The sequence below is a fragment of the Andrographis paniculata genome, unplaced genomic scaffold, assembly GCF_009805555.1.
Source record: "Andrographis paniculata isolate CXL003 unplaced genomic scaffold, ASM980555v1 Contig65END, whole genome shotgun sequence".
NCBI classification, from domain to species: Eukaryota; Viridiplantae; Streptophyta; class Magnoliopsida; order Lamiales; family Acanthaceae; genus Andrographis; species Andrographis paniculata.
In genome coordinates, this window is record NW_026137601.1 from 1394557 (window position 1) to 1408949 (window position 14393).

General features: G+C 27.2%; 1 protein-coding gene across 3 annotated transcripts; it reads left to right on the forward strand.

Moving 5' to 3' along the window:
* The first annotated feature begins 603 nt into the window (after nt 1–603).
* On the forward strand, nt 604–4417 carry LOC127262015 (cyclin-D4-1-like). Of its 3 annotated transcripts, none has more exons than XM_051290484.1 (6): nt 604–1085; nt 1198–1284; nt 1424–1748; nt 1867–1982; nt 2155–2408; nt 4195–4417. In XM_051290484.1, the coding sequence occupies exons 1-5, from the start codon at nt 837–839 to the stop codon at nt 2404–2406; spliced, it is 1029 nt and encodes a 342-aa protein (XP_051146441.1). In that variant the 5' UTR covers nt 604–836; the 3' UTR covers nt 2407–2408; nt 4195–4417. The 3 variants fall into 3 exon arrangements, with proteins under 3 accessions (XP_051146441.1, XP_051146442.1, XP_051146440.1); XM_051290485.1 differs by lacking the exon at nt 4195–4417 and adding an exon at nt 3218–3242; XM_051290483.1 differs by lacking the exon at nt 4195–4417 and having other exon boundaries at nt 2155–2649.
* Nucleotides 4418–14393: the final 9976 nt, after the last annotated feature.

Below are 14393 nucleotides of genomic sequence, written 5' to 3' on the forward strand. Positions count from 1 at the left end.
CAATTTTATATTAAATACTTTTATTTTTTATTTTTTTGTCCTACCAAACATATAAACATAGCAAAGGAGGGATTAGGGATTATTCTTCTAGTAAATAATTTTTGCCATTATTTAATTTATACAATTTATTATTATATTTATTTACAAATATATCATAATTACTTGTACGTTAAAGTTATAAAATTATTTTTTCTTATTTTATTAATTTATTCATATATCTACTTTTTAATATTCATATTATATATCGTAATTAATTAATATAATATAATATTTATTAAAATATTTGTTCAGTTCATAAAACATAAATTTTATGAACAGAAAGATTATTAATTTTCATTCATTCATTTATTCATACGTACTTCATAAGTTCATATAGGATGACATTATTACCCATTTGTTGCAAAAGAATTATCTGAATTAATTTTTATGAGGTTATTTATTTATATTTGTAGTATTAAATAAGATTATTATTGCATTCTAACTATTAACTGATTTTTTTTAAAAAAAAAATTTATATTTGATATATATATATAAATAAAATAAATTAATAAATTAATATTGGGGTGATTCTACCTTCCCACCCACCTCCTTCTTCTTCCCCACTTCACACCACTCATTCTCTTCACACCCCCCACCCCTCTCAACTTATACATACATACATATATATATATAGAGAGAGAGAGAGATACAGTATTGTGCAGTTATCTTCCTTCTTCTTCGAGAGTGCGAGAATGGCGGCACTCGGTTGGGAAGCGTAGCCGGCGGATGGCCGTCTGTGTTTCCGCGGCCAATGCTCGTGGCTCGCCGTCGCCGCTGATTGCGCTGCTTAATCCGCCATGTCCGACGATTCCGCCGCTGGCTTCGGATTAGCCGAAGAAAGCTCCAGATCCGACGCCGGAGGCTTGCGTACTCATTTTCCTCTTCCTCCTCCTCGGCGGTGTTCGTTATCCGATGAGGCGGCGTTCGTCGCTCGGATGTTGGATTTGGAGGCTCAGTACATGCCGCACCCCGATTACCTTGGTTTGTGCGACAATCGCGGCGTTCAGATGACTTCTCGCCAGGACTCTATCAATTCGATCCTCAAGGTATGCGCGAGCACGGATGGAGTCTGTTTATGGTAATTAATTGAACAATAATGGAACTGATGATTATGCTGTTTTGTGGTTTTTTCATTATATTCGATTTCACCTCATTTAGGTTCATGCGCACTTTCAATTCAAGCCGGTGACTGCTTTCCTCTCCATCAATTACTTCGATCGATTTCTCTCTGCTTATACGCTTCCGGTAGATAGCCTTTTTCGCTTTCAATCTCTTTTTTCGATGTGTTTGTTTTTGTGTTTGTATAGAACTGCTTCTCTTCGGATACAGATTCGTCTATTGGATTGCAAAATTAACATCTATAGCGTTCCATTTGCAAAAATAGGAAACAGGATGGCCGTTTCAGCTTCTATCCATGACTTGTTTGTCTCTGGCTGCGAAAATGGAAGAACTGTACGTTCCTTGCCTCTTGGACCTGCAAATGCTCGAGACGGCGTATGTTTTCGAGCCTAAAACAATCCAGAGAATGGAGCTCTTAGTTTTGACAACTCTCAAGTGGAGACTCCGCTCCGTCACTCCTTTCGACTACCTCCATCACTTCCTCACCAAGCTCCCTTCCTCCTCCTCATCCTGCTCCTCTTCCTCCAAATCCTATTCAGATTCATCTCACCGCTCTCTGGCATCGGACATTATCCTCAACACCGCACGCGGTAAAATTCCTCAAATCAATTAAACATTATCCAATTGACATTTTATCGTTCTGGTTTATCTGAAACTGATGTACTGATTTGTTGTCTAATTTTGTATGCAATTGCAATTTGCAATCAGTGATAGATTTTCTCAAGTTTCCTCCGTCGGTAATCGCAGCGGCCGCCGTGATATCCGCCGCCGGCGCCGGAGAGGATATCAATCTGCTCGATGCAATCGATGGCAGAGTGGACAGAGTAAGTCTCTGGTCTGGTGTGTGTTAATTTGGAACTTTCTAGTTCGTTTAGATAGGGCGGGGGCAGGGGGGGGGTGAGGTATCCGACACTCTCTGGGGGAGGTATATTAGAAAACTCAAAATCACAGGGGCCAAAACGCAAATTACTGAATTGGTGGTTTTCCCGGGGACAGGAAATGGTAAGAAGCTGTCATCAACTAATGGAGGAATACCTGCTGGACACGTGTCCCTCTGAAGGTCTTAAAGTCATGAGCATTGAGCCGCTCGCGCCACCGAGTCCCAGCGGCGTACTTGACGCTGCCACATGTGCCAGCTGTGACACCCATTCCGAAAATCCGGCCACCACCCTACCCGGATCCGGCGACTCCCAGCCGGAAAACAAGCGGCGGAGACTTTCATCGCCGCCGTCGCCGCCACCGCCATAAGAGTAAAATATTCTTCTCTCTCTCTTTTCCCGCCAAAAAAAATATACAGATTCCTTTTTTATTTTTTGCCTTAAAATTTTGTGTTTAGGGTAAAAAATTTTAAGGGAGGTGGAAATTTTGTTTCAAAACATGCTTTAATTCTTCCATGGTTGCCCTGTGAAAAAAAAAAAAAAAAGAAAAAGAAGTACTATTTATTAGATTTATTAATTAACGGATCCATTTTGGATAGTTAATGACTGACTTCATACTGTTGAAATAAATGAATAAATTAATAGTGCTGGATTCCTTAATGTAAAGGAAGAAAAATATTAGTACTATAGTAATTAAATTAGTCTTTTCTTAAGTGGGGTATTACTTATTAGGTTTAAAAGATTGATAATTATTAGATAGAAATAATAATATACTTTTAAACATGTATCATTATAAAAAAGTTGAATTATATATAATGCTGTAATAATTCTTTTGCGTTGTAATTTTCTAGTGACCGATATAAATTTTGTGTATTAAGTCAAATATTTGAAGCAGTCGAATTTGATTATTGACATGATTGTTGATTTCACAGTTGGCACTATCGATTGATAATTTTCAGTAGTCTTGTTAAGGAAATAGTATAGTGAATTATTATTATTTTTTAAAAAATATATAATTATTCATTTAGGACTTTATTAGCTGCAATATTATTATTGAGTTAGACTACATTAAAAAGAAAAAGACATTAGGGTCGGTTGGATGGTCGCGACATTCGTGGTCGATACTATATTTCTAGTTTTTTCATCTTAAATAGCGTTGATAATTGAGGATTATAAAATAGGAATAGGAATAGCAGTGGATTGTGAGGGGCCGTGGGGTGATGCCACGTATCCGACACAAAGTACGAGGGTGGGGTTGCTGCACCTGAGTGTCTGATTTGGACGTATTCTAATTTCTAATTATTAATTCACTTTTCTTAGTCTCTGTGTTTGTTTTCAAATTCTATTTTATCTTTGATCTAAATTATGCATTAGTATTTGAATATACTTGTTTTGTTCAGTCTCGTTCAAATCTATCTTTTATAGTGCTAAATTAAAAAATAATGTATTTTTTCTTCGTTTCAATTCAATTTTTTTTTTTTTTTGTCATTTTTATATATTTTATTTTTTAAAATATTTTTTTATTTTAAAAAAATAATTATATACTCTTATTTTTTTTATACTTACAAATATATTATTACATATACAATATTTTATTTATTTATTATTTTTATTTTCGTTGGTCTCACATAATTTGTCATGTTATATTTTAAAAAATATAAATATATATTTTAATCACATTTATAATGTATAATTTTTTTTATTTTAACTAGATTATTTAATCATTTTAATTTTAATCTATAATTTATTTTTTTTGAATTATAATTATTTTTATTAATATATTTTTTATTTACTTATTAATTACATAATGAGAAATTATAAAATAATAAATTAGTAAGTCAATAATAGTAAATTATGATATTATTTATTTTCTTATTTTTTTAGGTGAGTAATGAAAATGGTATTTTTAAAGTAGTATTAGAACATAGTAGAATCAAACACATACAGATATACTCTCCCTATATTATTTTTTGCGGCTATTAATGGATGAAATTAATTTGCAATTAGCGTTATATATATTATATTAATATTTATTATTTTTTATAAATATTTATTGGTTTGATCGAATTATTATTATATTAAAATTATAATATATTTTACTAAAATAAAAAATATAATTTTTATATTAAGGCAAGTTCCCCTGGACTTCTTGCATCAGAAACAATATTGGTGCGGATCCGGATCCGGCTACGGATCCATTAACCCTACAGTCGATGGGTGTTGGGATGTGGTGAGTGGCGTGGGAGACAGCCGTGAGGGGCCAATCGTGACCGTCCATCTGTAAACCACTCTGTTGATTAGACGCCTTAAAAAGAACCGAGTATGTCCCGTCAGTCAATTTAATCACATCACTCTTAACACCATTCCATCCCAAATGCCAAAATGTTCAAAAGAAAAAGGCTTACAGGACACACACATATTATGGGTCCGTTTTAGACTGACGTTTTTGGAGATTTTTAAATTTTGAAAAATAAAATATATATATATATATTCCGTCCTAAAATATTTGTCTTTGTTTTTTCATTTTCGTCCGATCCCAAAACAATTATTTTGTTTCTTTATTTAGTAGCCCGTAGTCTCTACTTTATAACAAAATTATTCTTACTCTAACGTCATACTCTTTAAAATCTTTCAAAAAGCAAGGACATTTTAGTTATTTACATTCTATTTTATACTCACTTTTAATTAAATACTATTATTCCTTCATTTTCGTGTCAATTCTCAATAAGACACTTCTTTTGGAACGGAAGGAGTATATAATATTAAAATAAAAGAAAATTGAGTTATTCATGATAGAATGGATGGAATAGATCATTCTTGGTACCTCAATTATTTAAATTTATATTCATTTGTCTTTCTTGTTGTCATAAAAAAATATTTTTATTTTTTTAAGTAAAAAATTATTTCATTTTTGTATTATTTTTTATTATAAAAAAATTAACAATTATTACTCATTTTTATTAAAATTTGTGCCGGTCAAATAAGCACATATTTTGCATGACGGATGGAGTATTATTTTTTATAAAATACTAAAATAAACTAACTAAAATATAAAGTAAAATTCAAGTAAATAAATCTGAATTTCTTATTGAAATTAATAACTTAAATTATGCTAGTAATTTAAGTGACACTAGTAAACGATGCTTACGTGGCAAGAAAAGTCGAAAGACTTCAAGTTCATGATCACAAATCCATCTCGCTAACTCGGCCACTCCTTGCTTCTGCCATTTTTTTTTTTTTTTTATTTATGGGAATGGTTTAGTATATAAGATTAAAAAATATATATATATATATTATTTGATTTAATTTTATTTTTATTTTAATTTATTCGAGCCTGATATCACTACAAGGTCAATACAGCAATATGAATTTTGAAAATAATTAATTCAACCCTTCCCTGTAGTTTCATTTTAATATTTTACTCTTTTTATTCCCTCTATCCGATAGTTATTATAGACATAAAAATTTAATAACAATATAATTAATAAATAATTATATTTTAAAACTATAATGTTATTCATAACCTTTTATATTTTATTAAAATTTAATGTTTAAAATATTTAAAATATCAACAACACTACTCATGAGATAAATTGTCTTCCTAACTAAATGAGTTACCTCACCAAGAATAGAGTAAAAACTAATTTTAATGTGGAGATAAACTTAAATATAATAAATAATTTTTTTTAAAAATAAATTATTATATATGTTATATTATATTATAGTTTAATGTATGTATATTATATTTTTTTAATAATATTTATGAATAATATATTTACCTAAAAAATATATCTAATTGTGTAAACCATTATTTTTAATAAATTATATTAATTGTTCAAATTATTCAATTTTTTTTTAAAAAAAAATAATTTAAAAGATAAAAAGAAAATCTGAAAATAAAATATAAACAAACAAACCCCATATTTTGCCAAGGAATGAATGAATGAATCACGGGCGGAGGAGACAAGTAAGATTAAGTAAGATTGACAACAAGATGTGTGGCTGAGATTTTCTCTGCATTTCGCCGAGTGGGATCCATCCTCCAGCCTGTAATTACTTACTACTCCTGTTACGCTCGTTTCAATTTATATATTCTCTTTCGTTTCAAAAGTATACACTTATTCTATTGGGTACAAATATTGATATTATATTGATAGTTGGTAAAAAATAAAAATAAATAATTTTTTTGTCCAAAAGTATAGTATTATTGTATTGGGTATGAAATTTAAAAAATATTGATATTATATTGGTAGTTGGTAAAAAATAAAAATAAATAATTTTTTTGCCCAAAAGTATAGTATTATTGTATTGGGTACGAAATTTAAAAAATATTAATATTATATTGGTAGTTGATAAAAAGTAAAAATAAATAATTTTTTTGCTCTTATGAGTATATTAGTGTAAAAAATAGTGGCAATTATGTAAAAATAATAAAAAAATAGAGATAATTTTATGGTAATGTGGTTATTTATAAACATGAAACTATTATTTTGGAACGAAAAAAATTGGCAAACAAGACTATTGTATTGAGACATATGGAGTATTTAATACTCTTTTGTTATCAAATTTATGCCCTTTTATTTTTATAAATAAATATTCCTTTTTTTTTCCTCAGTAAAACAAATAGTTTCATTTTTTCATTTTTATATATTATAATTTTTTTTTTTAGCATCTTCAAAGAAAATTAGTATCAAATGACATAAATTTCGATAGCAAATGAATGATAATATCTTAAAGAATATACTACTCCCTCGGTCTAAGAGGAAATATTCATTTGCTTTTTGTACATAGTTTTAAAAATATTAGTATTATATTGAGATATAGTGGGAATAAAATATAAATGACTAAAATAACCTTGTTAGTATGTATGATATAAAGATAATGACATTTGTGTAATATATTGTAAGTTGTAAGGGTATTTGTAATGTTAGATAGATAATATAGTTATTAAAAAATAAAATATATATTTTGTTATGGGACAGAGAGAGTATATGATTATAAGAAATGTTAATTTTAATTTTTTTTTTGTTTAAATTATATTTTAATTTGATATTTTGTAAGATGCAATAATGTGAAATTTGTACATGATAAATACAAACAGTGTTAATTTTGATATAAAATATTAAAAAGAAAGAAACCTTTGTGCATTCTAACTTAATGAATTCATTTTACCATTTTGTCATTCCAATCAAAATATTACTTTTTCCGTTATAGTAAAAGTAATTTGTATATAAATATCAAAATATTTTTTTTTAACAAAAAAAAAATATTCATTTTCATTGTATTTTCCATAAAAATATCAAAAATTATTTTATATAACTTCACTAGATAATAAAATATTACTATTTTTTAATCTATTAAAACAAAAAAAATATTTAATTAAAATAATTAACGTGTAATTGTTATTAAAAGAAAAGAATATTTTCTAATGATAGAAAAAAATAAATATAGATTTAAAAGATTTAAAAAAATACAAAACTGAGTTAAAAAACACAAATACAGAGTTTGTTTGGTTCAAGTTTAAATCAAATCTTTTAATAATGCATTTTGTATGATTTTCGTTAAAAAAAAAAAAATCCCATAAAATATAAATTAAAATAAAAATAATAAAGTTTAAATTTTAAATACAATTGAATATGAAAATAAATAATGTAAATTTTGTGGAGAATAGAGCAAATTCATTAGCCGTACTCTGTCCGTCCTATTTGAAATGACGTCATTTGACATTTTTGTCTTTTAACTTTATGTGTAAAAGTAAGTGTGTGTATTATATATTTGTAATTTAAATAAAAATTTAAAATATTTTGGTATTAGTGTATGTTTATTTTTACTTAAAAAAGAAAATATATTTTGAAATAAAATAGACAAAAATAGTATAAATAATACTCTCTCCGTCCAGCTAAAAAGTATACATGTTTCTATTTTGGGACGTTCAATACAAAGTAAACATTTCATTAAATACCTTACTTTTTTTTACAAATACCCCTACTTTACATCACATCATTACTTTTATACCAAAAAGCAAGGGCAAAAATGTCATTACATTACTTTTAACTATCCACTATAATTAAAATAGTATTATTTCTTAAACACCGCGCTAAAAGTAATTGTATATATTTTTTGTGGACGAATGAAGTATTTAATTGAAACATAGAAAGTATTTTTTTTTTATATTCGAAAAGACGAATGAAGTATTTGAATTGAAACATAGAAAATATTTGTTTTTATATTCGAAAAGACAAATGAGCAAAAGCATGATAATAATCAGATATTAATCAATAATGCTAAATTAATTAGTCTATAAAAACACTGATACATATGCAATATGCAATGTGTATGATGCACAAAAAGTAACAAAAACCCACAAAAGTATTATTATTATTATTATTATTGCAATAAATTAGATTCAATGATTCATTTATTTAGACTATGAAGATATGTAGGGGTATCCCAAGAAAGAAATTTCATGTGATTTTTCATATTATTATTATTATTATTATTATATAAGGTATTTTTATTTAAATTTTTTATTTTTATTTTTCCACGGCTGCTAATCCAAGCAAACGTTGTCTCACTTGAGATCAATAGCATCCATTTTATCTTCATATATGTATATATATATATCACTTTATTTTACCACATTGAAATAAAAAAAATAAATATGTATTTTTCTCTCTAATCATACCATATAATTTTCAAATTATTTCGAATTATCATACTTAATACTATTAATTTAAATTTCTGTGCCGAATTTAAATATTGCGCGATGTTTAAGATATAATAAAATCTTATTTTTATTAGATACATTTATTAACTACATATATTACAATTTCATCAATTAAGAACTACATATAATTAATATAAACTGAATTTTATATTAAAATTTTGAGAGAACAAAAAACAAAAAATGATATAAACAATATGACCCACACCGTTTTACTTTATATATTACTCCTTCCGTCCCAGAAATAAGTATCTATTTGCTTTTTGCACGTAATTTTAGAAATATTAGTATTATATTGGAATATAGTATAAATAAAATAGGAATGACCAAAATAACCTTATTAGTATGTGTGATATAAAGATAATGACATTTGTGTAATATATTGTAAGTTGTAAGGATATTTGTAATGTTACGTAGATAGTACAGTAAGGAAATAGATACTTTGTTATGAGATGGATTAAAATGGAAAAACGGATACTTTGTTATGGGACGGAGGAAGTATTATTATTATTATTATGTTGTGATATTATTATAGGATTAGCCAATAGAAATATTAATTACTTCTACCGCTAACCACTATTTTATATATTGTATATAATATGTATTATATAATATAAAGTATATATATGTAGTATGTGTATGTATGTATGGTATATGTATATAATATAATATATATGCAATGATAGTATGTATGTATATATATATATGAATGGCGCTAGCAAGCACGAGAGAATTTAATGCAGCAGACATGAGGAAATTAAATGCGAATGAATGAAATTGAAATATAATCTTTTTCAATTCGTTTCATTCAATATATATTTATAGTTACACGAAACCTCCACACGAAAAAAATCAAAAGCAGCCACAGTACCACGTAGTTGCTGCATGTACATTTTGTAGCATATTATTATTATTATTATTATTATTATTATTATTATTATTACATTGAATTTTGAATTGCAAAATTTTATAGCGGTAGTTGTGAGTTGAGATGGTCCTCCTCAACTATCCTTAGATTATATGTATATATTAATATAAAAATATTAGTCGTAATTATATTTCCCATAAGGTAATAGAATTCATATCCGTAAGTGGTCCTATCTCTCTCTTAACGTTGTCACCATCTTCGGTGACTCTTTCTCTCACGCACACACATATACACACATTTGTACGTATTGATTGGACAATAAAAAAAAAAAAAGTAAATTATTATTATTTTTTTTTAGTTTCGTATATGACTCAATTTATCATTTTAGAAATTTAAATCGATCATGTCTAAAAATTGTTTAGTAAGTAAAAATTTTTCATTAAAATAGTCGTTCGGTGCCGAACTCGCCACGCTGACTCGCCGCTGCTTGCGTGGCTGACGTTTCATCGTCACGTAAATATCACATCATCGATTTTTTTACTTTTTTTTACAAATTTTTTTGGTAAACTATTTTTTTAAAAAATCTCGTATATGACTTTCTTTATTGTTTTTAGAATTTTAAATGAACTTTGTCTTGAAAATATAGTTATATAATTAAATTTTTTTCGCTAAAATGGTCATTCGACGTGCCATCTACACTAGCAACAGTGTGCTAGCGTGGCGAGTCTGACACTGAGGACTATTTTAGCGAAAAAAATTTGCTTATAAAACTATTTTCAAACAGATCCATTTAAAATTCTAAAATATAAAGAAAGTTAGATATGAGAAAAAAAATCAATTTCCCTGCTAGAAAAAGAAAAAAATTTGTTTGGCCACATTATTTAGTTGTATTTTAAAATTAATCCAAAATATAATTTAAATTTAAATTTTTATTTAAATAATACTATGTAATATTTTATAAAAAAATAATAAAAGATACTTTTATTAAAAACTATACGTTATAAACGCTTTTAATTTTGAAAATAGTAAGGAAGTCACAACACCTATTTTATTTAACTAAATTAAACAACAAAAACATAGAATAGTACGTAATCCACAACTCACATTTTCAAATAACTAAATCATTGGTTCAAACCTTCGAAATTATTTATGAATTTATCCCGAGGCAATATAAAACTTTTATAACTGATATTCACTACTTTTTCTTTAATATTTATTTACAACAAATGTTATTAACATTATTATATATTTTTTTTCTCTATTCTTTTTAGTTACTAATTAAAAATTTAAAAATATTATCAATTATTTTTTTATTTTGTCATTTTTAATATAAAATATATATTTTTTAATATGGTGCTGAACCCAAATGAATTAAATATAGTAGAAGGATGAAGTATTTCATACTCAATAATTTTTTAAAAAATAAAATAAATATCAGAGTCAAATAAATAGCATATAACATCATTAATCCCTAATAGTTCATCTCCATTTTCGATTCTAAATTGAACATAAATAGGAAAATTCCACTTTGGGCTCATCACTCAAACTTACACTTTCGTATCCCTCCCTCAATATTTTAAATTAATCTTCAATGAGACGTGGCTACATTTATTTGGAATTTAGTTTTGATTCCTTTATCATGCTAAATTCACGATTTATATAAAAATATATTCATTTCGTCCATCTATATAGTTTCACAAGATTTTTTTTATTATAGTAAATTGCAAAATAATACTCCCTCCGTCCACAAACTAATGTTCTACTTTTTTATTTGGGACGCCCAACAACTATGGTCCTATTTTCTTTTTTAAACACAAATTTTACATTTTTACCATTCATTCGTTTATTTTTTTTCATTTCTATCATTCAATTAAGGACAAATTTGTTAATTTATAAAAAATAATCACCTAAAAAAATAGTGCAAATATACAATAGAAATTAGACGGAGGATGAATATACTAATTAGTAAATTTGCACATAATGACAAAATATAAAATATCATTGAATTAAGTGATGTCACCATTGAGATAATATTTGAGCAAATAGATGTACTGATTCAACTATTAATAGGCTATTCAGATAGAATAATCCTGAGTAAAAAGTGATATAATGCATATGAGATAGATAACATTATATATATATATTACAAAATATAGAGTATGTTTTTTTAACAATTTTGTTTTTAGATTTTTACTGTTTGGACTATCGTTTTCTGAAAAAAAAAATTTTTTTCTCACAAAATATCTCATCGTACATGATTTTAATAACAAACTTTTTTTCAAACCCATAAAAAAAAAAAAAAAAAAACACATTGAAAGTAAAAGCAAATCTTTTAAATAAGGAATGGGTGGATCTGGAAATGTATGTGATTTGAATAACAGTGGTTGTAATAATGGTGACAAATAAGGAAAAAGTGAAGCCACCACCACAGAACAGAACAGAACAGGTAGCTTTTACAAAATGGGATTTGCAAATCCAAATCAACAACAAGTTTTCCATAATACAAACAACCATAAAAAGCTTATTCACCTTTTCTTTTCTTTTCTTGTGCTGTTCATCATAACTTTTATTTATATAGATTTGTCCTCTTTTCATATAGACGGATATTTAGCAACTTGCTCTGATTATCTAAATCTAGATTTAGAACACAATTATATAATATTACAAAAGATTAACGAAAAAAATAAAACCCATAAAAAATAATTACATAAAGTTATAGGTAAAATATTCTTTTAAGAGCACTTTTATTAATTGTAAACTTCATTAAAATCAATGTTAATGTAGTCTAACACTAATGTAAGTAATTAACAAATAGCTACGAGTAATAAATAATTCAACTTGTCACAGGCCCAATCTGAATACGAGCCCACATTTTATTGGGCCAAAGTACTACCGCATAAAGCCCAGATCACGCCTTTAGTAGTTTGTTAACAGCCCAATAAGCGTCAACATATCCAATTACCTAAAATTCCTAATGTATATTTCGTTCCATGGGTTTAAAAAAAATTTAATTTGAATTTAATATTAAAAAATGTATGATAAAATATTTTATAAAAAAAAATATATAATCCAAATAGTAGAAACCTTACTAATAAAAATAAAATTACGTAGAGCGGGGGTATAATTAATACTCCCTCCGTCCAATTTATATTATTCTAAAGTATATTTGCATGATTTTTTAGGTGATTGTCTTTTTGTTATGAATTGACAAATTTGTCTTTAATTGTATGGTAAAGATTAAAAGTAATAAATGAATGATGGGTAAAAATGTAAAGTTTGTATTTAAAAAAAATAAAAAATAATAGTCGTTAAAAATTCCAAATAAAAAGGTAAAATATTAATTTGTAGAGGGAGAAAGCAGTAATAAATAATAATCGGGTGTGGGGAAGGTACAGCGGGGATCCGTACGGTGTACTTGGGAATAAGGGACAAAACTAGAGATGGGCCCCACATTTTGAACTATGGGGCCCACTTGGCGCGGGCCTTTCCACCCACACCCACACCCACACCCATTTCTATTTAAAAATTTATGTAGTATGTGTGTGTATTATTCTAGAATTATTGATAGATGGTAGTAAAAGTAGCAGTGAATAGGAATTTAATTTTGTGCATGGGGGAAATTATAATTATGTGATAGTGATGAATAAATTGAAGGGAAATGAGGGAACAAAAGAGGCAAGTAAGCAAGCAAGCAAGCAAACCCAGAATAATGGACCCCATGCATTAGCTGTTCCTGTACATACATGTACTGCAAGACTTTCACTTTCTGTGTAGTATGAATATTTATAGGGTATGTATCTATGCATGGGACTTAAATACGCTATTTTTAATTTTACTTCCAACATATATATGAATTTGCACTAATTATACATACACGCATGTTCCCGACTTTCTTTTCATGGGGAGGGGAGGGGAGGGTTGGGCGAAATTCAAATAAAGATCTCTTAAATATATATACATTATGGTACCTTAAGGAATATTATTTTTTTCTTTTAAAAAAATGAAAATTAATATATGTGCACATGATATACATGTAAAATAAAAAAAAGTTTTTTTAAACAAATATTATCTATAGTTGATTATAGCCGTGTGTTCTTTTCGCCGTTATAGAAGACCAATCTCATATATATATATATATATACATAAGACAAACTAAAATATATGAAATTTAATGAATGAATTCCAATTATTTCAGATAAATTCATCACCCGATTATATTAAATATTTGCATCATAATGAATATTTAAAATATCAAAGCGGATACATTCAAAATTCATACTAATTTTGAAGATTTAAAATTATATCGGATTTAATTTTGATGAAATCCTTTAAACTTTAATTTCTCCAACCAAATAGGACACTAAATATAGCAATGTTTATGTATATGAATGATCAAAAAATATAGACTAATTGTTCATGTACATTTTAAATGAAAGGATTTTTACATTGTTTATAATCAACAAATGTCATCTATCTCCTAAGTTCCTTTGTTTCACTCCAACTATTCTAGTTTTTCATCACCTAAGGTTTTTTTATTTCACTTAATAGGGCACCACCTACATGGCTAGAATGAGGATGTGTGGGTGGGTGGGTGAATAGCATGAAAAAAGATTTAAAAAATTAAATGAATGAGAGGATACGAATTAGTTCATTTGAACGAAAACTAAACCAAAGGCCAACAACGAGAAAAAAGCAGCATTTATAATATTGAAATGTGTGCGCACGTGCAGACATGTGTGCAAATCTGATGAGAATTCTGAATTGC